At 41.8% G+C, this 22,496-nt stretch overlaps 3 protein-coding genes across 3 annotated transcripts; 1 reads left to right on the top strand and 2 right to left on the bottom strand.

Moving 5' to 3' along the window:
• Window positions 1–1,090: 1,090 nt before the first annotated feature.
• Window positions 1,091–12,192, bottom strand: LOC114427830 (matrilin-3-like). The gene is made up of 14 exons (XM_028396036.1): window positions 11,895–12,192; window positions 11,353–11,517; window positions 10,334–11,032; window positions 8,768–8,887; window positions 6,290–6,409; window positions 5,993–6,112; window positions 5,661–5,780; window positions 4,354–4,473; window positions 4,118–4,237; window positions 3,875–3,994; window positions 3,579–3,704; window positions 3,379–3,498; window positions 2,256–2,357; window positions 1,091–1,730 (listed from the first exon to the last, which is right to left on the bottom strand). The coding sequence occupies exons 1-14, from the start codon at window positions 12,190–12,192 to the stop codon at window positions 1,678–1,680; spliced, it is 2,403 nt and encodes an 800-aa protein (XP_028251837.1). The 3' UTR covers window positions 1,091–1,677.
• Window positions 12,193–12,766: 574 nt separating this feature from the next.
• LOC114427831 (G-protein coupled receptor family C group 6 member A-like) lies at window positions 12,767–16,855 on the top strand. Its single transcript, XM_028396037.1, has 7 exons — window positions 12,767–12,772; window positions 12,906–13,108; window positions 13,187–13,499; window positions 13,598–14,374; window positions 15,013–15,225; window positions 15,316–15,433; window positions 15,933–16,855. The coding sequence occupies exons 1-7, from the start codon at window positions 12,767–12,769 to the stop codon at window positions 16,853–16,855; spliced, it is 2,553 nt and encodes an 850-aa protein (XP_028251838.1).
• A 677-nt stretch (window positions 16,856–17,532) lies between these two features.
• On the bottom strand, window positions 17,533–22,221 carry odc1 (ornithine decarboxylase 1). The gene is made up of 11 exons (XM_028394627.1): window positions 22,068–22,221; window positions 21,057–21,205; window positions 20,788–20,925; window positions 20,359–20,532; window positions 20,051–20,223; window positions 19,752–19,968; window positions 19,580–19,663; window positions 19,355–19,505; window positions 19,132–19,247; window positions 18,802–19,016; window positions 17,533–18,700 (listed from the first exon to the last, which is right to left on the bottom strand). The coding sequence occupies exons 3-11, from the start codon at window positions 20,887–20,889 to the stop codon at window positions 18,562–18,564; spliced, it is 1,371 nt and encodes a 456-aa protein (XP_028250428.1). The 5' UTR covers window positions 20,890–20,925; window positions 21,057–21,205; window positions 22,068–22,221; the 3' UTR covers window positions 17,533–18,561.
• Between the last annotated feature and the right edge of the window lie 275 nt (window positions 22,222–22,496).

Here is a 22,496-nt window from a genome sequence, read left to right on the forward strand (position 1 = left end):
GCATGCGTATGTTATGCTGTCTACATTTGGACATTTCACTTCTGCTAAGCCAAAGGGGGGGCTTGCAGTGGGATCGTACACCCTTGCATCAGGGCTAGCCCCAAGGTAAGCTGCGTCAGGATGAATAACAAAGCCGGACGGAAAGACGTTCACGTTACATAGATCACTGTACTCACTTAACACTTCTGGCTCAAGGTTTTTGTTGTACCCCCTTCATTATCCTGACAGCAAGAGCCTGTGCAGAGGATTCCCCTCTCAGAGAAAACACTTCCCCAAATCTACTAGGGGTACATATGCTGACGCACTTCCTGCCACATGGGATTCTCTGACTGCCCCCTTGTCTGCTCTTCAATCAAACTCGCTAATTCCGAGGTGACCTCTAAGCTTTGCAGCTGATAAAACGGGGTAGCTGGAAACAAACCGGAGGTTTCGTTTGAATGTGTAGCCAAACAAGGGGAGTTGTGGGAATAAGGGGGCTTCTGGGTGTTTGATTAATTCTCTTGATAGTTCTGGGGGGCACCGGTAAGATAGGACAGGACCTTGAGGGACTGGTCCAAACTTAGAGTCCACTAAAGTGAGGACGTCCAGGTCACAGACACTATCCATCTATCTTTAATCATCAGTAGCCTGCAGCTACTTGCGAGTGTTCATTTATGGTCCGAACCACATCCTAGTAGGTGACTTCAGGGAGGTTTTGGAGAGACTTAAGCAGGTACCCGGAAGACGCATAGCCCTACTCAGAGGCCTGATATAGGCCCCATCCTCATCAAGAGTAAAGTACAGCTGTATGTTGGGGATTTATGACTGCAGCACAGTTTTCACGATTATATTTCATGTTAGAAAATCTAACTACACACTTCTATGCATTGGCTGTATGTTTGCATATCAATAAATGGATTGTCCGGTCAATTTATCATAGTCTGATTTTGAGTCTACTTTAGTATTAATAGGGCAACGCACAACATATTGTTTCAGAATATTTATTTTGCATAAACAGCATTATTCCTAACAGAAAAACTTAACACAAAAGCACACAATTCTCAGTTTTGCACAAACATATGGCCACAACAAAGAGAATGTAGTCGTGCAGACACAATGAACTCCATGAACTACCCCAAAAACAATCGTACCTGCCTGTTAGGTATCAAAGGGGAGGATTAGAGTAATTCAGTGTTGACGTAACGTGCCATGGGCAGGTTGGATCAGCCTTTATTTTGATCCTTTCTATAATGCTGCCATCAGCAACAACAAGGCTTTTATTGTATTAGAGATTACTTGTGTTGTATGCTATGGATGAAGCCTTTGTGTTCAGGAAGCAGTGGAATCACATAAAGGTGTTTAAAAACTTTATCCCCACAAATAATTAAACTTTCAAAATAAACGCAGTCAGTTTCTAACATTTAATTTTCATAAAAGTATTTTCTTTTATGTTCTATCCTATGAATCTACCTAAATCATGTAGCTTTGATTAATCATGTAAACATTTACACCACACACACACACAGCTGACTTCATGGTGGCATTAAGAACAGAAAGTGTTGTGATTAAAAAAAAAGTACATTTATAATAATAGAAAAAATATTGCTACACCATATTTTCAGTTAAACATAAGGAATGGTTACAGATTGCAGAGCGACTTCCACTGGTGAAGGACACTGCACACTGGTATCATCACTCTTAATATTGCCGCTGGCCCTCAATCAGGTTCACTTTGTCTGAAAGCTCATCCAGTGAACAGGCAGTCAAGGAAACACAACTTTGTTGTGACTTATTGTCAATAAAAAGGATTTTCTTCCCCTAGCTAGCATTTAGCATATTAAATGTATGAAAAAATGATCAAATAAGAATTAGGGCCACTGTAAAAATGAAAAAAAATATCACATACGTGATCTAAATTCTGAGTTTAGTCTCAGAATTCTCACCTTTCTCTCAAAATTATGAAACTACATTTTTAATTCTGACTTAAGAATGAATACATTTTAAAATCGACCTCTCAGAATACTGAATCTTTAATCTGACAAATCTGAGGACAAAAATGTTAAATTAAAGTCAGATACCTAGTCTAGTGGACAGTCCACCACTTCTATGAGCAAGCGCTTTATTTTAATGTCAGTAATCTTTGTCTTGAAAATAAATGCAAAAAACATTGTGATCTCAAAGAATAGAGATTTTTTTTTAAGATTTCTACTCTTAATGTTAATCTTAATGTTTTGGGGTTCACCCTGAGAAACACCTTTGTGTTGTGTAAAAGATATGTTTCCTGTTCAGCTCCTGAATGGTCGACTGCACTTTTTTCTGGAACACAATCTGAGCTTCACACATGCAGGCGTCTTGAGTTATTTCACTCCTCATTTCCTCTAAAAAAAAGAAGAGGGGAGAATCTTTATTATGCGATTTGTCTCCCCTTTAAAACAAGCAACACAAGTCGTATATGTCTCCTGTTTGAGGATCACCAGTCGTCATTTAAAGAATTTGTGTTAGTAGAGTAGCTCAGTAGTTAGCAGCTGAGATTAACAGCAATCACAGTTTTGTGAATGAGATCAGAAAATGTATGCAGATCACTTGAAAGAGTTAATCAGCAGCTCACTTACTGAGATCAGGTGTGGACAGCTTAAACTGGGAAACATGTCAACAATAATATGAGCAAAATTCACAGTAACAGGTCACAGAAAAAGATTCAGCTGCAAGAAATGAATCCAATCCAGACATTTGTTTTTGAAGAATGCACAAGGAAAGACAAAAATCCAAGCCAAACCCTCTATAAAACATATATATTGTATGTATACATTATTGCTACTACATGCAGCAACCTTAACCAGAACTATCTAATGTGTCATTTAAAGCTGTGAAATGACACTCGAAAAGGCTTAAAATGTGAACATATGAAACTCCTAAGGCCACTGCATCAAACAGGTTCCCTTGTCCACCGTGATCCTTTGGGCACAGAATTACCATGGCTGTCCACCACAGGGGCTACAGGTATGGATGAGTATTCCATGATGTCACCCAGGGGCTTCTAAAGGAGCGAATGTGTAGTGTAGTGTGGTGTAGTCGCCATGATGGCTGTGCCTGGGCCTGCCTAACTCCCAGTTAATCTAAATAGAGGCAAAGCAGTGGTGTGTGAGTGGAGCTAAGGTGGACAGATGCCAGGTAAGCAGCCTTGATGACTAATCAGGGTTGTGTAGGGAACTGCTGTTTTAGGCATCAGGATGCTAACTTTGCCTGGATTTCCCTCAGAACTACATGTGAACTTTCAGATCAGAATACGGCTGTAGAGGCTCACCCTATCAATAAGACCATGAACAGTCATGCAATACAACCTTATATTTGCTACACAAGACAGCATCATGTATGTTGACAAAAAGTGTGAGGTCTTACGTGAACACGTTTTCAGGTCTGCATTCAATAAATATCCCACTCGACACTTGCAGTTGTAAGAATCACCATTATTGATACACACATGCTGGCAGTCATGTCCTCGAGCACAAGCATCTGAACCTAGAAAGAGATGCTTTCTGCTGTTCCTTTTACATGTATGGAATCATGGTGCGGTATGATAAAAACACGAGGTTTCTTACGTGAGCACGTCTTCTTATCCACGTTCAGCACATATCCCACTCGACACTTGCAGGTGTACGAGCTCCCATTTTTGACACATAGGTGCTGGCAGTCATGTCCCTGAGCACATGGGTCTGAGGCTGCACCTGGAAAGAAAAGCTCACACTTCAGTTACAATAGAAACAAATGGTTTCTAGAAGATATGGATCCCACATGTCCCACAAGTGCAAGGGTTTATTTTCCTTTAGGCACTCCTGGACTCTCCTAATTTATTATAATGGAAGATACCTACAAGAGGTTAAGCTACGTATCTTACGTGAGCATGTTTTCCCATCTGCATTCAGTACATATCCCACTCGACACTCGCAGACAAACGAGTCACCGCCGTTGACACATATGTGTTGGCAATCATGTCCATGTGCACATATATCCGACCCTGAAAGGAAACACTTCCACATCTGACTCACATCGGTCAGGTGACCTTTCGAAAGTGAGTTAAACCTGTAATTACGTGCTCCATTCCTGCCACTAAAAAAAAAAATATCAGAAAAAGTCTTACGTGAGCACGTTTTGTTGTCTGCATTCAACACATATCCACTTTCACACTCGCACATGTACGAGTCCTCAGTGATGACACAAATGTGCTGGCAGTCATGTTCCTGGGTGCATGTATCTGAACCTGGAAATAAAACAGACATCTCCCTGGCTCAATTTACACAAATCAGAAAAGTATATAGCTGTGTGCTGAAGTAAAAACTGAAAAAAAGAGTGAAAAGGAGAGGTCCTGGTTCTTACGTGAGCAGGTTTTGTTATCTGGATTCAAAACATATCCCACTTGACATTTGCAGGTGTGAGAGTCGTCACTGTTTACACAAATATGTTGACAATCATGCCCAGAACTGCATGGATCAGAACCTGAAAAGAGACCACGTGATATGACTAGGGATGTACTGATACCACGGTTTTCTGTATCGGCTGACCATGACACAATAATTCTGTCACCATAGCAACTGTAAAAATTCCTCCATACAGCTGACCCTTTGACTGTTTTGCATTCACACCTTCAAAATGCCATACATGCTACTTATGGTTCATGTAGCGTCATGTTGCAAATAAGATCAGGCCCATGGCTAACCCAGTACCCAATACTCATTAGGGCTGGTATCTAATGTTAATAGTGGATCAGTGCATTCTACATATGACAGCTAATATCAAGTAGAGCTTGGCCAGTGGTTCAACATGTTACTGATCACCAGTTCTACCACCCAAAGTCCAACTCCCCTTTAAAAATATACTAGTGTTCTAGCACACCGAGAAGGATCTTCCAGTCAAATACGTTTTGGAACAACACCCTCCAATAGCTTCATTAGCACTTCTAAACCGTAAAGGAGTCACTTGGTTTCAGCTAATTACCTCTTACATGGATAAAGGAGCTCATTTGGCACATCATTCTCAAGTCTCGTCAACAACCCCCACACACTCAAGTGTGTCCATAGTGCTGTGCTTTGCCAGCTCTAGTTTGAGTTTATAGAAGGGCTCCTGCAGTATTTCACATGCACATCAAAGATAAAAAAAAATTCAAGTCCTTACGTGAGCAGGTTTTCTGGTCTGCATTCAACACATATCCCACATGACACAAGCAAAGGTACGAATTACCACCTTTTACACAAACATGCTGGCAGTCATGTTCCTCTTCACACATGCTCACACCTGAAATGAGACACTTGCACAGCTAACACAGCACACTTTGCAGACTTTGACTTCAGCAGGAACCAACCACAAATCAACCACTTTCACTATTGGACTTTGGTAACTTACTCTGTGTATTAGTGAAATCTGGAAGGAGAAACCGAAACCATTCATCCTTACTTAGTGTAACCATCCATTATGAAATGCTTGGAGAGTCGTAGAGCTCTAGATGCAAAGTAGCTATGCACAGTATTTATTGACTTATATTATCAGCAGCCTCCTGTATTGTAATAAACATCATACCTCTGTCTGTGTGTGCAAGTACCACTAGTCTAAATCCATTCAATCCAAGCACACAACATCAGAGAAAGCTGCCTCCTCACATGCATATGAGGTCAAATTCAGGGTCTTACGTGAGCATGTTTTTTGGTCGGCATTTAACACATATCCAGATCGACACCTGCAGATGTACGAATCATCACTTTTTTCACAAATGTGCTGGCAATCATGTCCCTGGGCACACGGTTCAGAACCTGAAAAGAGATGCATCTGAATACAGGTGATATCTCATGACACGTATATGCATCTGCATCAGTCTATCACCAACTGGCAGTCTAAGCAGCTTCTAGATACATCAGAATACATCCAAACCCACAGAGGACAGTGGTGCTGGCATGCTCGCTGTCTCACAGAGCACACATAGACAAGACTAATAGGCATTAGGTGTGTCTGTCAGTGTTCTTACGTGAACATGTTGTGTAGTCTGCATTCAACACATATCCCTCGTGACACATGCAGGTGTAAGAATCACCATTTTTCACACAAATGTGTTGGCAGTAATGTTCCTGGTCACATGCATCCAACACTGAAAAGAGACGTTCGACCAACAATGACAGTCAATGCCTGTACAAGTTCAACTGAGCGTTCACTTCCCACTGGACAACCATATGAAGCTCATGCTTTGTGGAGTAAGGTTGCTAAAAGTGATACAATACAGTACAGCATGATTTTTACAATCACAAACAAATCTCCAAGGTCTTACGTGAGCATGTTTTCTGGTCTGCGTCCAGCACATATCCCACTCGACACTTGCAGGTGTACGAATCATCAGTACTGACACAAATGTGTGTGCAGTCATTCCCCAGGGAACATTTATCCAAACCTGAAAGAAACAAACTTCCACGTCTGACTATAATATATATAACAACAGAGGTTATTTTAGCCAAACTACCTCCTAAAATGTATAATTGGAGACAAAGTTATTAGCCCCCCCCCTATGAAAATCTTGTGATGTGCTGTTTGTTTGAGCACATTTTTTTTTTTTACCGAAACCTTGAACACTTTCGTTTAAAGAGAATAACGGATTTTTCCACACAAACCAAAAACCAGCAGGGTTAATATTATTAGCCTCCTTAAAAACTATCCTTAGCATAGTACAAATGACTGTTATGCAATGATATTATGTTACTATGTAGTCCATGCCCTGAACTCAGAGACCCTGTAAGCAAAAATGAGGATTAGTATCTTCCAGTACACACACAGGATGTTTTGTCAGCATCATGGTAAAAGCAAATCAGACGGATATAACAGTTAATAAAAGTACCTCCGAGTTTCAAGACCTGCTGTGAGAGGTACTATGAGAGTCAAACAATGTGGAACTGGATTGGTGAAGTAGGAAAAGAAAACTTAGTGAGTGTCTAAGGAGCCGAGAATGACTGCTAAGATACTAAAGAATGCTTTTGCCATGTCTGGAATTGAATTGTCAGAGAAGACAGCCACTAAAGTCCTGCAGATTTGGAGACAAAGAAAAACTCCACTGCAGAGAAAGACAGCTTCAGGCCAGACTGAAGTATGCTGGGGACAACCAGGAGAAAGAGTACATATACTGGAAGCATGTCATTTGGATAGATGAAACAAAACTACAGCTTGGTCACAGAGACGTCTCCTTCCTTTGGTGACAGAAAGAACACCCAAAGAACATGGCAGTATAAAGCTGTGGGGATGCTTTACTGCATGTGGAACTGTACATCTTGTCGAGGTGAAAGGTGTCATAAAAAAGCAGTTTATATGCAAGAACAATCTTAAGCAGTCAGCAGCAAAACTGGTCTTGGTCATGGTTTTCTTTTCCAGCACAAAACCCTGACCTAAATCGGCTCTCTGTAGAGTACTAAAGACCAGAGTCCATCAAATTTGGAGGAGATTCTCAAAGTAGAACGCGCTAGGATTCCTCAGAAGATGCATCTCAGACACAAAGCAACAACACACAATTACCTTCAGAGGGCTATTAATTGTTTAAGCTTCCTAAATAAAACTAGTATGTTTGAGAATGTGTTCTAATTTCAGTTTTTACTCTATTAAACAGAATATTCCATAAAGAACGACATTTTTAATCCAGTGGGGCTAATAATTGTTTTCTTCGACTGTAAATGAAAGAATTTCAGATTCTCACGTGTACATGTTTTCTGGTCTGCATTCAATACATATCCCGTTTGACACGTGCAGACATACGAGTCATCAGTGCTGACACAAATATGTCGGCAGTCATGTTCTTGGTCACAGTTATCTGAACCTGAAACGAGACACCTCCATGTCTAAATGAATTCACTTTAAAATATGATTAGCAATCATTTGGCACCACAAAACTACGTGCGGTTCATATCTTTGTGATATTAATTCATAATGAGTTACAACATGACATGTCATTCATTCCTATTGATCACTAATGACGCAAGCAATGTGGTTTATGTAATGAATCTGCCGTTGGTTAAGTAATTAGTTAAATTATGCTGCAATATGCCCGTCAATAAGAAATAATCAAGGCACTGATTCATGCTAAACCACTCTAGGTGGTAATCTTAAAATCTAGCACTTGCGAATGTCAAATTCAAGTTGTCAAGCCCGTACAGAGGTCTCCTGCCAGAGATCTACAGGAAGACCTGGAAACATCTCCCAGAAGAGTTCCCACAAGTTCAGATAAAGCCGCCCATTAACTCCAGTAGTGAAACAACACTCACAGCATGTGACGCTTGGAAAAGCCAGCTGGTGCTGGATATCACAGGACTAAGGTTAGAGCATGTTTTCTGGTCTGCATTCAACCCAAATCCCACCTGACACCTGCGGATGTACGAGGTCTCGGATATGCTGGCACTCGCGTCCCTGTGCACATGCCTCCGAGCCTAATACAACACCATGTGACTGACACAGTCCACACACTAGAGACAACAGCTAAGGTTCATGCACTCATTACTTGTGCCAGGCTTTCACCGTGCCCTGCTTGTTTAATTTGCGTTGAATAATGTCTTGCGTAATCCATTTAGGGCAACCCAAAACATTAGTAACAAGAGATGGTATGTGCCATGTCTGCAGCACAAAGCGTCTGACAAAATGGTTCCAAATTCTTACCTCTGAATTGGCCTTTTCTAATGTGATTCCAGACAAGTGAAGGAAGCAGGTTTCTGTCATACGATGACAGCTATATGTTTAGGACGAAATGAACACTATGAACAGTAAAGATTCTTACGTGAGCAGGTTTTCTTGTCCGGGTTCAAGACATAGCCTGAGTTACACTTGCAGGTGTACGAGTTGCCGTTGTTGACACAAATATGCTGGCAGTTGTGTCCCTGAGCGCATGCACCCAAACCTGAAAAGAGACACGCTGAGGTTTGATTGGCTTAATGATGAAAGCAATCATTGTGTACTCTATTCTCTGTTAACAAGTTGTACGTGTTAAACCATTTGACACATGCAGGTTAGTCAGCATTGATTTATGCTTTGATTACAGTCAGTCTGTGCAGGTATTAAGTCCAGATGTTGCTCTGGATGACGTAGCCAGTGTAATTTGCCATTTTCATTTTTCAACCAGACTCAAACTTTTATAATAATTGGAGGCATCAATGGCATGTCCAGTGCTCAGGACGGGGTCTGAGTTAAACAAAGTGTTTGGCTGAAATCCACCAGCTCTCGGTGAAGAGCAAGTGTTTCAGTTTGCATGACTGGAGGCCTATCAGGAGCACCAGGGAGAGTAATGCATGACATGCATGAGTAACCATAGCTTGATCATTTGGATGGTACAAGAAGATAGAACCATAAAAATGTAAATTCTGATATTTTTAAACATTATATATTATATCATATTTGATCATTTTAAATTTAAAACAATCCAAAATACTAATATTTAAAATTCTAATACCACCCAAATTAATCATGGCAATGAGCCTTCATGCTGGAGCGGTTACATGGGATCTGAATGAATATTCAGCAGAAAATATTCATTCATTTTTCTTTATACATAATAATAATATATACATAATTTGTTTGTTTTTCCATTTATTTGTAAGGTAAGCTACAAATTAATTACCAATAATCTTTGCTTTTTTTGTGCTAAGCTAAGCTAACACTCATCAGCTTCATGTTGAGCTGACAGATTTGTTGAAGAGATACAACAATATATTTGTTCAAGTCTTGAAAAGAAAGCAAATAGATTTTCCGCAAAGGTCAAAATATTTCCAAAATCGTATTTTTCCTTTTAATTAGCATTATTTAAGGACACACTGTCTGGACAAAACAGGCTAAATTTGAGCAGTTTGTTTGAACTTAGTTTACACATTAAATACGAAAGCTAAATTAGCTTTTTGCTTTGCAGGATAAGCGGCTGTTATTGTCCTGGCAGAGATTGCGGAAGCCCAAATTGGGGAGCAGCTTAGCTGGCCTGCAGGTAACTGAGCAGGGCGCATTGCATGCGGCGCGAAAAACGCTTGTGAAAAATACAGACAGCATCATTTTAGGTTTCAACCATTTTAAAGTACTCAGATGAAGAGATTTTGTTCTGAATCAGAGTTCAGAAGTTTGTCTTCTTCTTTAACTGGTTAGTGTTAATGTAAACTTAATGCTTACTGCATTAATGGGACTCTATTTGTTCTCCCTTTTTTGTGGAAAACCCAAACACAACCAGTAGCGGTAAACCTCTGGTTACCATGCTCTTGTTCTTAAGACCAAAGAAGAGGACCAGCGACTTTAGAATGGAGATTCCTTGCATGGTGCTGCCCATATAATCACAGGTGAATACAAAAGGACGGATCTGACGTACCATCGTTTCCTTTATTGGCTCTTTCGATATTTTTATTGTTCCTCCTGCCATCTAGGCCTAGTCCGTTATCATCAAACCCGGCATCTACTGGAATATCTGCACTCCCATTATCATCATCCTTACCACACAGCGTTTCCCTAAATTTGGAAGTCAGCTTCTCTATGACACCGTAGGTCTCCACATAGAAGACATGGTCGTCATGCGGAGGACTGGCCATGAGCCGGAGGGACGCCATGTCAGCTCTGTCCACTCCCACAGCGTAGATCTCTATCCCGGACGCCCGTGCTGCAGCTGCCACATCCTCTACCTTATCCTGGGGCCTCCCGTCCGTCACTATGATGGCCACCTTGGCGATGTTGGCAGAGCCGACCCTTGCCCCCGCCTCTGTGGTGAAAGCTTTCTCCATGGCTGTTTTGATGGCCATGCCCGTCATGGTGCCTGAGGCGAGAGGCTCGATGAGGGCCAGTGCCTGTTTCAAGGAGGACTTTTCGGAGTACTTCTTTAGTAGAAACTCGATCTGCACCGTGCTGGCATAATTGACCAGACCGACCCGAGTGCTGTCAGGGCCAACATCCAAACTGTCCACCATGTCTTGCAGGAACTCCTTAGCTTTTTCAAACTCAGCAGGGCGGACGCTGCGGGAGCTGTCTATGATGAAAACCAGGTCTATTGGCCGATTTCTGCAGTTGGATCTCGTTGCTGTAGAAAATAAGAGGATGACAGTGATGGTGATGGTGCACCACCACAAACGTCTCCTACTATCTGCCTCAGTAGCCAATTCAGCCAGTTCTGTTTATAATAATTGGGAAGCGAGTGTGCGGAGCTCTGTTATTAGGAAACAACACTGAAGTAACAGCCAAAGACTAACCTCACAATGATGTGGACTATCATACCAAAGTCACCTAGTGTACCTTTAACACTGTAAAACATCACTTACTGTGTAGTAATTCAAAATGGCCAAAACTAATGTTAAATAAATTAAATAACTCATTTTAACTCAGAGGACTATGGTTGAGTACCTGCACTACTTCTACTACCAGGTGCAGGAGGGCCACGGGTGTCTCGAGCAGGCTGTCTGGAGGTAAGAGGAGAAGCTTTGTGCTGTGGTGGTGAGACCAGCTGTTTTTTCTCTGGAACCTGCTGATCTGAAGGCTGATAGCGGTGGAACCTGGTGGCACCAGCTTCTGCTATGCAGAGGGAAAAGAGAAGGGAAGGCATTAGAGCTGTGGTGGGTTTGGATTAAGGCAACTACAAAATATGATTTGTTAAATATTTTATTAAGATTGTTTGATTGTGAAAATCCACCCAGCTGCTGGTTATGTGACCGGGATGTAAAGTCATATTTATGCGCTCTAAAATCCTGACGCACGCGTTTTTTTTAATCCATGTGTTATATCAAAAGGAATAAACACCATAAACAACATATTAAATAGTAGTAATTGTTTACTTTTGTGGATTATTAGTGCACGCGTTCTGATAAGTTGCCTAGAGGACTAGATAATGATAAGATAATGGCAATATCTACAGCATGCGCAACGCGTAAAATGGATACATAACCAACCTCCGCCCTCAGCTCTCCGTCCCTGCTGCGCCAGGTAGTTGTTGGCGCCTGCTCGGGCACCCCGCCGCTGTGGAAAGTCTCCAACTGTGTAATCATCTAGCTGAATGTCTTGAAATGTTTCAGCGCTCGGCACCTCGTCAGAGGTTAGTTCAATAGATCCATCTATCTCATAGACCCGTGGAGGAACATGCGGGGACACTCGGGGGATTAGAGGACCGTCTGACCGTGGAAACGTTCCTATAGATCCACGTACCAGGAGGCAGAGGACGCAGACAAGTCCCAATAATACAGAGGTCATGTTGCCTGTTAGGTCCTCCTCCGGCTGTCCTCTGGATGTGGCCTATTTATGTGATGTGGTCTCCGGCCCACAAGGCGTGGGGAACCAGGACCCAATCCAAAGACATGAGGCCTGAACACGTTGTGTGTGCGTTCAATGCAAAAAAAAAAAAATAACACGATCAGTTTTTTTCATTTGACCTGGCCTTATCCTGTGTGTCTGTCTTCTGCTCTGGCTGCGTGTTTCCCCTTTTTAGTTACACCTTATTGGCAGGATGCAAATGCAGCACACCTGTGCAGGCCTGGATCAATGAGACAATAAATCTCTCTCTCTCTCTCTCTCTCTCTCTCTTGACAAAAAAATATATTTTATATTTTTAATAAAAAAATTCCTAAAACATAATGAAAACTCATCTCTTCATGTATGGGAGTTCTTGTGCTCATTATTGTTTCATTGATTTTTTTAATTGATAATTGATTCCTTTGACTGCTCAGATAACACCAGTCAGTGAGTAGCACACTGCCCTCTCGTGGATTATAGGCTAAAGTGCACCACAGTGCAATGAAGGATTCAAATCAGCAGTAGTGTTTTAAAGATGTCAGTAAGGGCTGGTGTTTTGCATGCTGTTACACATTCTGTCTGACTAAATGCAAATTTGCTGTTCCTCTCTTTCCCTATAAGAGGAAGTTATATGTTGATGAGTTGCTGTTGATAAACTAGTTCTCACACGGAAGGGCAGCACAGATGCATCTACACACCTGTGTTCCTCCACCATGTTTCTGCTGTGGATATTTGTCTGCATTATATCTCACTCTTCTTCAGATAACGACACTCGACTACATGCATTCTCTCCTGGTGATATCATGATCGGAGGACTTTTCCCTATCCACATAAAAACCAATCGAAGTGAGAACCCGGGGCCTCTCTCCTGTTCAGAGTGAGTATGTCCGCAATGAAAGTAATCCGCTTATATACAAATGATCATTTTCTAAACGTCATCTGTCCATTGTTGCAGCTATGATGTGCAAATGTTCCTGCGCAGTCAGGTCATGGTACACGCCATCAGAGAAATAAACCAGCGCGCACCAAGACTTCTGCCCAACTTCACCATTGGATACGACATGTATGACACCTGTGCAGATGTCAGCCTGGCCATCAGAGCGACTCTGCAGATGCTGAAGAACCAGTCAGACCCTCAGAGCTGCTCCCTGTCTGAAAACATTCAGTTGTCCCTCCCTGAGCCCCAGATAAAAGCTCTGGTCGGTGAAAGGCATTCTGAAGTGTCCATCGCTGTCGCACGAATTGTCGCTCTGTCATCAGTACCACAGGTTTGTCTAAGTAATACACTAAAGTTAGACACTTTTTAACCATAAGAACATAAAATGTGCCTTCAGATTCAAATGATTTTATTCTTTTCTTTTTGCAGATTAGTTATTCATCGAGCGTTTTGCTAAGCACCAAGTCCAAGTTTCCCACCTTTCTGCGAATAGTGTCGAGCGATCAGTTTCAGACATTGGGCATGGCTGCACTGGTGAAGGACTTCAAGTGGGCATCTGTAGCCATTATAGGAAGCGATGATGAGTATGGGAAGTACGGCAGCGACAACCTGGAGGAAATCTTCAAATCAGAGAGCATCTGCATCGAATTTGTTGAAATCCTGCCTGGTACATTTCACCAAAACGATGCTTCTACCAAGGAGAAAGTAAACAAACTGATCAAACTCATCAATGAGTCTGAAGCAGAGGCCATCATCATGTTCACTAAGGAGACTAACGTTGAAATCATACTGGAAGCAGCTATCAAACACAAGCTCAACAGAACATGGATTGCGAGCGATACGTGGTCCACTCATTCAATGATCTCAACGATGACGAACATTTCGTTGGCCGGGCAGGTTTTTGGCTTCATCTTTAAGAAGAACGAGGTGCCTGGTTTTGAAGATTATGTCCTGTCGATGTTCAACGGAACGACCAACGACATCGTTAAATATCACCTGACTCAGTATCCTCTTTGTTCAAACGGGGCGAATGAAAAAAACAAGTCCGATCCCTGCACTGACCCAAGCACGCTGATCAAATCGATCGACCAGGATGAATCTTACAGTATCTACTTATCTGTTCAAGTCATCGCTGAGGGTCTCAGGCACCTGCTCAAATGTGACAACCAGCGGTGTGAGCGAACCTCCCCATTCACAGCATTGGAGGTAGAGTTACAGAGGCCCAGAAGGGACATAGAGAGAAAATATATCATTTAAATGCATTTCCCCTGGGAGGAGTTGCATAGAAGTTTATTATCTAATCCAGCACTCTTACAGGACATGCTGTACGGTAATGCTGAGAATACAGGGTGCATGTGAGGAAAAAGGATGTGAAACTAGGTTCCACAGAAGCATTGTCCCAGCCAACAGAACTACATTTTAAAAGGGCAGAAGCCTGAAAAATCAATAAACCTTTTGTTTCTGATGCCTATCTTGCAAATCTAAAGCTACAGCTAGCAAGTGATTTGTATAGCCTCGGGAAAACAGCAAGCTTAAAACTCTATGGATGACAAACATTTGCATATCTTAGCTCCTTTTCATTGTGAATTGAGAAAGCTACAAATTTGAGAAAATGCAAAATGGTGTGTATGTACTTACACAGCATTTTTTTTAAACTGAGCACTGAAAGGTTTCTCAATTGATGTTATTTTTTTTTAGGTGACAGGCTTTTATGTGTCTGGCGCCGTCCTGTGGCTATTTGAGTGAAGTGCATGTTGTCACTTCATGGATTATATTTCCATTAGTTGTAGAGTCTGTAAGTCTTCATTTACCACAAATGAATATGTGTCTATTTCTCTTCACAGCTTTTCAAAGAGATGAAAAAGGTCAACTTCACTGTGAACAACAACACACACATAGAATTTGATAAAAATGGAGACCCCAGTGTGGGATATGACATCGTATACTGGAACACATCTGACTCCCAACCTACACAAATACAAACTGTCGGACAGTACTGGCCAAACGGAAGACTCATATTCAAAGGAGATCTTTTTGGCAGTATGAAAAATGATGTGGTAAGATGAAAATGTTCATCTTTATTTGTTTCTTTTTTTCTTAGAATAATGTATAATTACCATGTGCTGATTCACTTTTGTCCTTCGAAGGTGTCTGTTTACGGCTGCTATAAAAAGTGTGACAACAAAGAGCGGCGAATAGGGGAAAGAGGAAGCTGTTGTTTTAAGTGCGTTGCGTGTGGAAGCACTGAGATTTTCTCTAAAAACGGTAAGCGTGTTATAACAAATGTCAACACAATAACATAATGTCCACTCACATCTGAAGTGTTTGGTGTCAGAGAACAGTTTCTTATGATTATTATTAATAATCCGGCTGGATCTGATCTTAAGCATCCTGATGAATGAAAGAGACAAGAAAAAAACACATGGAGGACACTCAGCCTGTTCTATAGGTTGCTAGGCAACAGAAGTAGCACATCGCGATGCAGCCAAACTAAATCAGACTCATTTAAAACCTGCTGCTGCAACCTTGTTGTCTGATGTGTCCTTTTGATGGAAAGAGAACTTCCACAATAAAACAGGAAGTTCAACAAAACATCCAGGAACATTACGAGGAAACATAAAACAATGGAAAGCTTTTAAACAACAATTCATTAAATTGGTTTTCACTACAATGTTAAAATATCATGTTTTATATTAAATAGTTTAAGTCATAGATTAAATGAAACATTTTGTCCCCTTATTCATTTCTTTGTTTACCTCTACAGAATCAAAGTGCATCAGCTGTGCTTCCAATCAGTACTCAGATGACCAGAGGGTACAATGTCTGGAAAAAACTGCTGAATATCTCCAGTGGACTAACGCCCTCTCTATCATTCTGAGCTGTGCTGGAGCCTGTGGGATAATCATCACCATCGTGTTTGCTGTTCTGTTTACAATCCACCGTGACACTCCCATTGTGAAGGCGGTTGGAGGTTACTTGTGTTTGCTGGAGCTCGTCTCCCTGCTGGCCAGCTTCTGTCTGACATTCATCTTCTTGGGGAAACCCAGAAGCAATGCCGATTGTGCAGGTCTGCCGCTGTTCAGCATCACCTTCTCCCTCTGCATCGCCTGCATTCTGGCCAACTTGCTTCAGATCTTAGTGGGTTTTAACTTTGACGTGAAGTGGATGTGGATCAAGAAGCTGAACCGTCCGATAGTTGTGGTGGTTGTTGTTTTCAGCATCCAGTTGACCCTGTCTGTGTTGTGGTTGACCATATGCCCACCTTATCCTATAGCTCATCCATCTGAGACAAGCATCCTGTACCATTGTGAGATCGACTCTCCTGGGTTCTTCATAGCCATGATAGTCTACAAGGGTTTTTTGGGGATTATCTGTTTCCTTTTTGCTTATAAAGGTAAACAGCTGCCTGATTTGTACAAAAACGCAGGTTTAATCAGCGTCAGCATGCTGCTGTATTTAGTCATTTGGATAGTTTTTGTCCCTCTTTATCTCACTTTTAAAGTGAAGTACACACCGGCCATGGAATGTGCAGCTGTTCTCATCTCCAGCTACAGCATCCTCTGCTGTCACCTGGCTCCTAAGTGTTACATCATGGTGTTCAGGAAGGAGCTGAATGATCAGAATGCTATCGCTGAGTACATCAGGAAGCATTTTGAGCAGAAAGGCATGGCTGTGGTCAGACAATAATCTCACATGCATGCCCATGGATCCCTCTGTGGGAGCCATATCCGGGCTGTGTGGGTTTTTATGTTAATACAGATGGAGATAACTGTACTTGTTCATGTTTGTTGGTTGAATGTGAAGCCACTGCCACGACCCTGTAGTATGGAGTGGGTACTGAATGTCCTGTGGTCCACACACAGAGCCATCTAGTGGTCACATGGTATGATAACTATGCATTTGTATAAAGATCAAATAAAAAGAATCAACATGTACAGGAGCTGAATTTATGCCCCTCTTAAAGTTTTTTAAAGCAATATTTGAGTGGCCAAATTCTCAATAATATCTATATTGTATGAACACTGAAATTATACAAAAGGAAGACGTGCAGATTAAACAGTAGAGTTTTTATATATATGTATGATCAACTTTTTAAAGGTTGTAAAGACATTCTTGTTAGAAATGTATAATGTAAATGGATGCATACTGTGAATAAGTGTACAGATTTTAACGTTTTAAAATTTGTAGTCTACATTAAAATACCTCCATGCACCGCATCTTAACCACTAGATGGGGCTCCTGAAACACCAACATTCACCTTCTCATAGTGGTTTCTGTGGTATATAAACTGCCATAAGTCATGTCGTTTTAAATTCTAACATTTAAACACATAATGTGCTTTTAAAAAGAAAAACATACATCTGTATTTTGGCTCGGCACCTAATGATTTATTTATTAAAAAAATACAAAACTTCAAAAAGTTTCCATAGGAAAGCATAATGAGTGCAATCCCATCTCTTTCATATCCATTTCATGTATGTTAAACAGTTTCTGCTTCTTATTAATATTACCCACAGTTTGTTTTTTGCATTCTACAAGTTACAAAGTATAAAATGAAAGTAACATAAGTAGGGGAATAGGAGAGGCGCAGTCTGCCTTTTGAGTCCCTGTGTTATAAGTGTTAATCTTCAAGATTGCTTGGTGACCAAGACAAATTGAGAATCACTTGCTTCCCAGGTAGCTGAAACGTACTGGAACCATGGTGGCACACTTCGGACTATATGGTGCCTTTACATGCACAGTATCATTCATGCATACAAGCTCTCCTGTTACATATCTTATCCAGAGGAAGTGATTCTTGCCGTCATCAGGAAAGCAGTGACAGAACAAATACCAATAATAGTGAAGAATAAATATACCATAGTGTCTGACATGTTTACATCTTGAAGATTAACACTTGATGGGTTCTGTATGGAAGGGGAGACCATAGGAAAGATAAATATTCACATAGCAGCCATTTGAGGCATCAAATCACCCCTCAAAGCACATCTGTGTGAGTTGCTAGGTGTGGATGACTTGTTGTATACTGGGTTCTCCTTAAAATGCACAGGTCTGATAGCTCACAGGCTAATTTTATAAAATAATGAGTCACCTGTTGCACACTAAGACTTGTGCAATTTGAATCAGGTAGAGAGGTGCCCTGTAACACCCTGCCTGGAACCCGCAGAGACACTAAGAGAGTGATTCAGCCTCATTTCATCAAGGGTTGATCCCCAGCTTCCATACAGAACACAGAAATGTGCAACATGACCTTCTCCTTCTCCTGTCAAGTAACTGGCCATGACATTTTCATGTACATTTGGAGAGAAGGAAACAGAGAGAACCTTCTCCAATAAAAAATGAATTATGCTAGATCTGAAAGATAATGCTGCATTGTACAGTTTTTAAACAGTTTAAACCACATTGGCCTGGCAGGTCTTGGTGGGCATGTCCAAGCTGCTCTCTCGGCCACAGCAGGCTGGCACTTCAAATGGGCAAGACTCCCCTGCAGGAGCTGGCATGCCCTGGGAACAGATCTGCTGCACCTGTTGCCTAAAACACACAGCTACATGTTAAGATTCTGAGGGATACTAGACACACTGCTAATATTTCTTTATTAACCAGAATTTTTAACTTCTTTAAAATTGACTCACCAGGCAGGGCGGGACATGACGTAGTATATGTCAGGTCTTTGGAAGCCATTGAATGTAGAGGAGGCAGCCACGGTGTAGGCACCCATGTTCTCAAAAATCAGCCAGTCTCCCACCTGCAGGTCAGGCAGGTTGCACTGCTCCACAATGCGGTCCAGACCATCACATGTTGGTCCCCAGATACTGCAGGGGTACATGGCTTCATCTGGCTTTGGCTTCTGTTTGTATCAAGTCAAAAACAAACACAAAGAAGACCCCCGTTATCTTTTGTGTTACTCATTGGGAGAGGAGTATAACTTCAGTGATAGATGGAGATGGCAACAATTTACTTGCCTTATGCAGAGTTGGCAAGCAGTGAGCGTGGTCATAGAGGATGCAGTTGAATGATCCATACACGCCATCATTGACATAGTACATCAGAGTCCTGTCACCAGGCACTTCATCTTCCTCTGAGAGGGAGAAAGGCAAAGCAAAATATAAAAAACTATTCACTACTGAGAGCAGCTTTCAGAATTAACATTTTTTCTAAAGGCATGTTTCTTATGAAGCTCATTACCGTCTTCATCTGTGATGACCTTCTTGGCAATGATGTTGACAACCAGTGTGTATGCAGAGGCCACATAGAAGCGCCCTGGTTCAGCAATGATCTTAACGCCGGTGTCAGCGGGAAAATACTTATCAAGGGCTGGGTTGATTACGGCTGTGATCTAGAATGGAAGAGTCCACAGGTAAGTATAATAACATAACAACTGAAACACTCATGATCAAAAGCACAACATACCTCTTCAAATTTGAGTTCAGCATTGTCTGAACCAGGGAAGCCACCTCCAATGTCCAACAGATTCATGTTGAAGCCCAGCTCTTCCTAGAGGTCACAACATTCAGTTTTAGTTTAATTTACTGGGTGCACTCACAGAAATCACAGCTGCATACAGATGTCAGTCACAACTCACCCCCATATCAAATACACAACGGGCATCTGCGATAGCCTGGGTGTATGTCTCCGGGTCAGTGCAGCCACTGCCGACATGGAAGCTGACACCGATCACATCCAGTCCCAGTTTCTTAGCCTGGTCCAGAAGACCGCGACAGGCTTTGAGTGGGGCACCGAACTTTACACTCAGGCGGCACACCGCCTTTGAATCATCTGTGGCGATACGCAGCACCATCCTGGGCACAAGACAGATAGTTAATTAAAACTGCAGAGAGGTTTGATTAAAGAAAAACCATTGTAATAACAAAAAAGTCTCACTTGGCATTGCTATGGCAGCGGGCCACTTTCATTAGTTCCACCTCGCTATCAAAGGTCATCATCTGGACCCCATGGGCAGAGGCATACTTTATCTGAGAGACTTGCTTGCAGGGGTTGGCATAGATGATTCTGCTTGGTTCCACTCCCAGAGACTGAACCAGCTGAATCTCAGTCTAAAGGGAGACAATGTCAACAGTCAGAAAAAAATGGCAAAGTAAACGACTAGCTGGCAAAGCAATTTCGGCTCATCTTCAAAAGGAGCTTTGTGCTGTGAGCATCAAATTCTGTAGAAATGTTTAAAAGCGTACCTTGCTTGCACAGTCGAAGCCGGCTCCCAGGGATGCCAGTGTCATAACGACGGCCCGGCTGTCATTGCATTTGACGGCATAGAAGGGAGTAATGCGAGGCAGGTTCCTTGCCCAGCGCAGGTGTTTCTTCAGGACGTCTCCCAAATCGCAGACATAGAAGGCATCCCTGTCATCCTGTAATAAGTGGGACAAAAGCAAATTTACTATGTTTGTAACATTAATCCATATGACATCATTTACACCAGCAAGGACCTTGAGTTAATGCAGGGGAGAAAAAGACAATGTCATGGCACAAAACATGACCAAGAGTGTCAGATTTCAGTTAAACCAAGAGTGTCAGTGTCAGTTAAACATCCTGTTGACATTCATCACCAAACAAAATGGGGCCATCTGTGTATCCTCTAAACAATGCCAGCACAGGATGCTTACCGTCATGGATGACTCATTGATCTTCTGCTCAACAATATCCCGAGCAGAGAACCCCTCCTCAAGGAATGAGAATTCAAAATCTGTGGGCGTGGCAGTGTTCATAGTCACAAGAGGTCCCTTTGATTGGTCACAAGTGAACTAGAAATAGAAAAAGGGGGAAAATGAGGATTACTTGTCCTATACTGGGAAACTCTGATGAGTAACAACATTTGCTACACAATTATGGTGTCATGTATTCAAGTGTCCACAACTCATGGCAAGATACTTACTTGGATATGAAAGAGATGGAATTTCAAGTAGGTGTTTCTCAGGTACAGAGAAGCCAAGGAGGCTCACCAGTGAAGTTAAACCCTTTTAAATAAGACTCAAGGCCTGGGCCTGCTGAAGAGCCAGTGTGTGATTTCCCAAAGTGAGGATTCTGTTAAAAAAAGAGCAGATCTTAGAATTGTAACACAAAAACTTCTTCTGTATTAATAAAAACGTTATTAAACTATAATCTCACAACTATAAGCAACTTCCCCCTGGGATTAATAAAGTATTTGTGATTCTAATAAATTCAGATTTTAATGTTTGTAAAAGTCACACACACTCGATTTTAAAAAACCTTAACACAACATATCCAGATGGCAGCGGTGACGTATCGCTGCGCTCCATTTTATAACTGTCATGATAACTTCAAACTTCACCGGAAGAGCCTGGAAGACCTGAAAGACTATTGGCCCCGCCCCTGCGAGATTTAAGCCAATTACATTAAGATCCGCCTTAACGTTTAGAGGGGCGGCGTCTACCGCGCCGGGTGAAACGCAAAAGTCAACCAATCAGTCGCTAACACAACGCCGACGTCAATATGCCGGTTCCGCGTAGAGCGCTTTCATGCCATGAGGCCATTTAGCGTACGAAGAGTCTTCTATCGTGCTTTAACAAAATGAATTAAAAAAAAAATCTTCCTACACGACGCAGTTATATCAAAGTCTATGAAACTCAAAACAACCATCACAGCGTCCTGCCTGTTATTTGGCAAAGTTGACACAAATATGAACAAAAACCGCCATCTAGCTAAGCAGTCCGCTGTCAAACCAGCCACGTAGTTATATTTTATTACACTCCGGTGGCCTTCAGTTTTAAATTAAGCAATAACAATGAAACAGAAACCGTACATAAGCCAGCTGCTCCGTGTTTCTTTGTTCTTAAAGCCGCCATAACGGAACCAGCCTGCTGGCTAATGTTAGTGAAAAATAATTCAAGCTAACATGCGACGTCGTTAATACAAGCGTTCTTACCTTAAAAAGCATTTACAAAGAGTTTGTCCATTAGACCCGAAAGCTGGGATTAAAAAAAAGAGTTCTCTTCACAGTGAAGCCTTCCGCTGGTAGAGCAGCCTCTGAACCGGGACAGAAATACGAGTGGAAGCCGGTATAGCAGCCCGACTGTATTTATAGGGAGCCCGTTACTATGGCGACGCAGCCAGCTGAAACCGGCCTCCCATCCACGTAGGAACCGGTTTAGTCTTGTCACCTCATCCACATGGTGTGGGAGACAGAAAGAGACCGCTACAATACGGATGATCCGCTAAAGGTGACACACTTACTGCGCACGTTCATATAAGCCTCATAAAGGTTTTGTTAGAATACTATAGTGAACATGACAAACAACTACACTTTCTATGTGAAAACTCCATCTATGACGTCTCTTTTTAATCTCCATGTAAA

This window comes from Parambassis ranga, chromosome 22 (genome assembly GCF_900634625.1).
Source record: "Parambassis ranga chromosome 22, fParRan2.1, whole genome shotgun sequence".
Classification (NCBI taxonomy): Eukaryota; Metazoa; Chordata; class Actinopteri; family Ambassidae; genus Parambassis; species Parambassis ranga.

What these genes read in the sequence shown, in the direction of transcription:
- LOC114427830 (XM_028396036.1), bottom strand. Translation starts at nt 12,192, where the DNA reads ATGACCTCTGTATTATTGGGACTTGTCTGCGTCCTCTGCCTCCTGGTA. An exon ending in AGACCAGAAAACATGCTCAC is followed by an intron (nt 6,113 to 6,289) that starts GTAAGACCTTGG and finishes GTCTCTTTTCAG; the next exon opens with TGTTGGATGCATGTGACCAG. An exon ending in CGACCAAAAAACATGCTCAC is followed by an intron (nt 4,474 to 5,660) that starts GTAAGACCCTGA and finishes GTCTCTTTTCAG; the next exon opens with GTTCTGATCCATGCAGTTCT.
- odc1 (XM_028394627.1), bottom strand. Translation starts at nt 20,889, where the DNA reads ATGAACACTGCCACGCCCACAGATTTTGAATTCTCATTCCTTGAGGAG. An exon ending in GTTGTGTATTTGATATGGGG is followed by an intron (nt 19,664 to 19,751) that starts GTGAGTTGTGAC and finishes TGTGACCTCTAG; the next exon opens with GAAGAGCTGGGCTTCAACAT. An exon ending in CTGAACTCAAATTTGAAGAG is followed by an intron (nt 19,506 to 19,579) that starts GTATGTTGTGCT and finishes CTTCCATTCTAG; the next exon opens with ATCACAGCCGTAATCAACCC.
- LOC114427831 (XM_028396037.1), top strand. An exon ending in GGGCCTCTCTCCTGTTCAGA is followed by an intron (nt 13,109 to 13,186) that starts GTGAGTATGTCC and finishes CCATTGTTGCAG; the next exon opens with CTATGATGTGCAAATGTTCC. An exon ending in TGAGATTTTCTCTAAAAACG is followed by an intron (nt 15,434 to 15,932) that starts GTAAGCGTGTTA and finishes TTACCTCTACAG; the next exon opens with AATCAAAGTGCATCAGCTGT.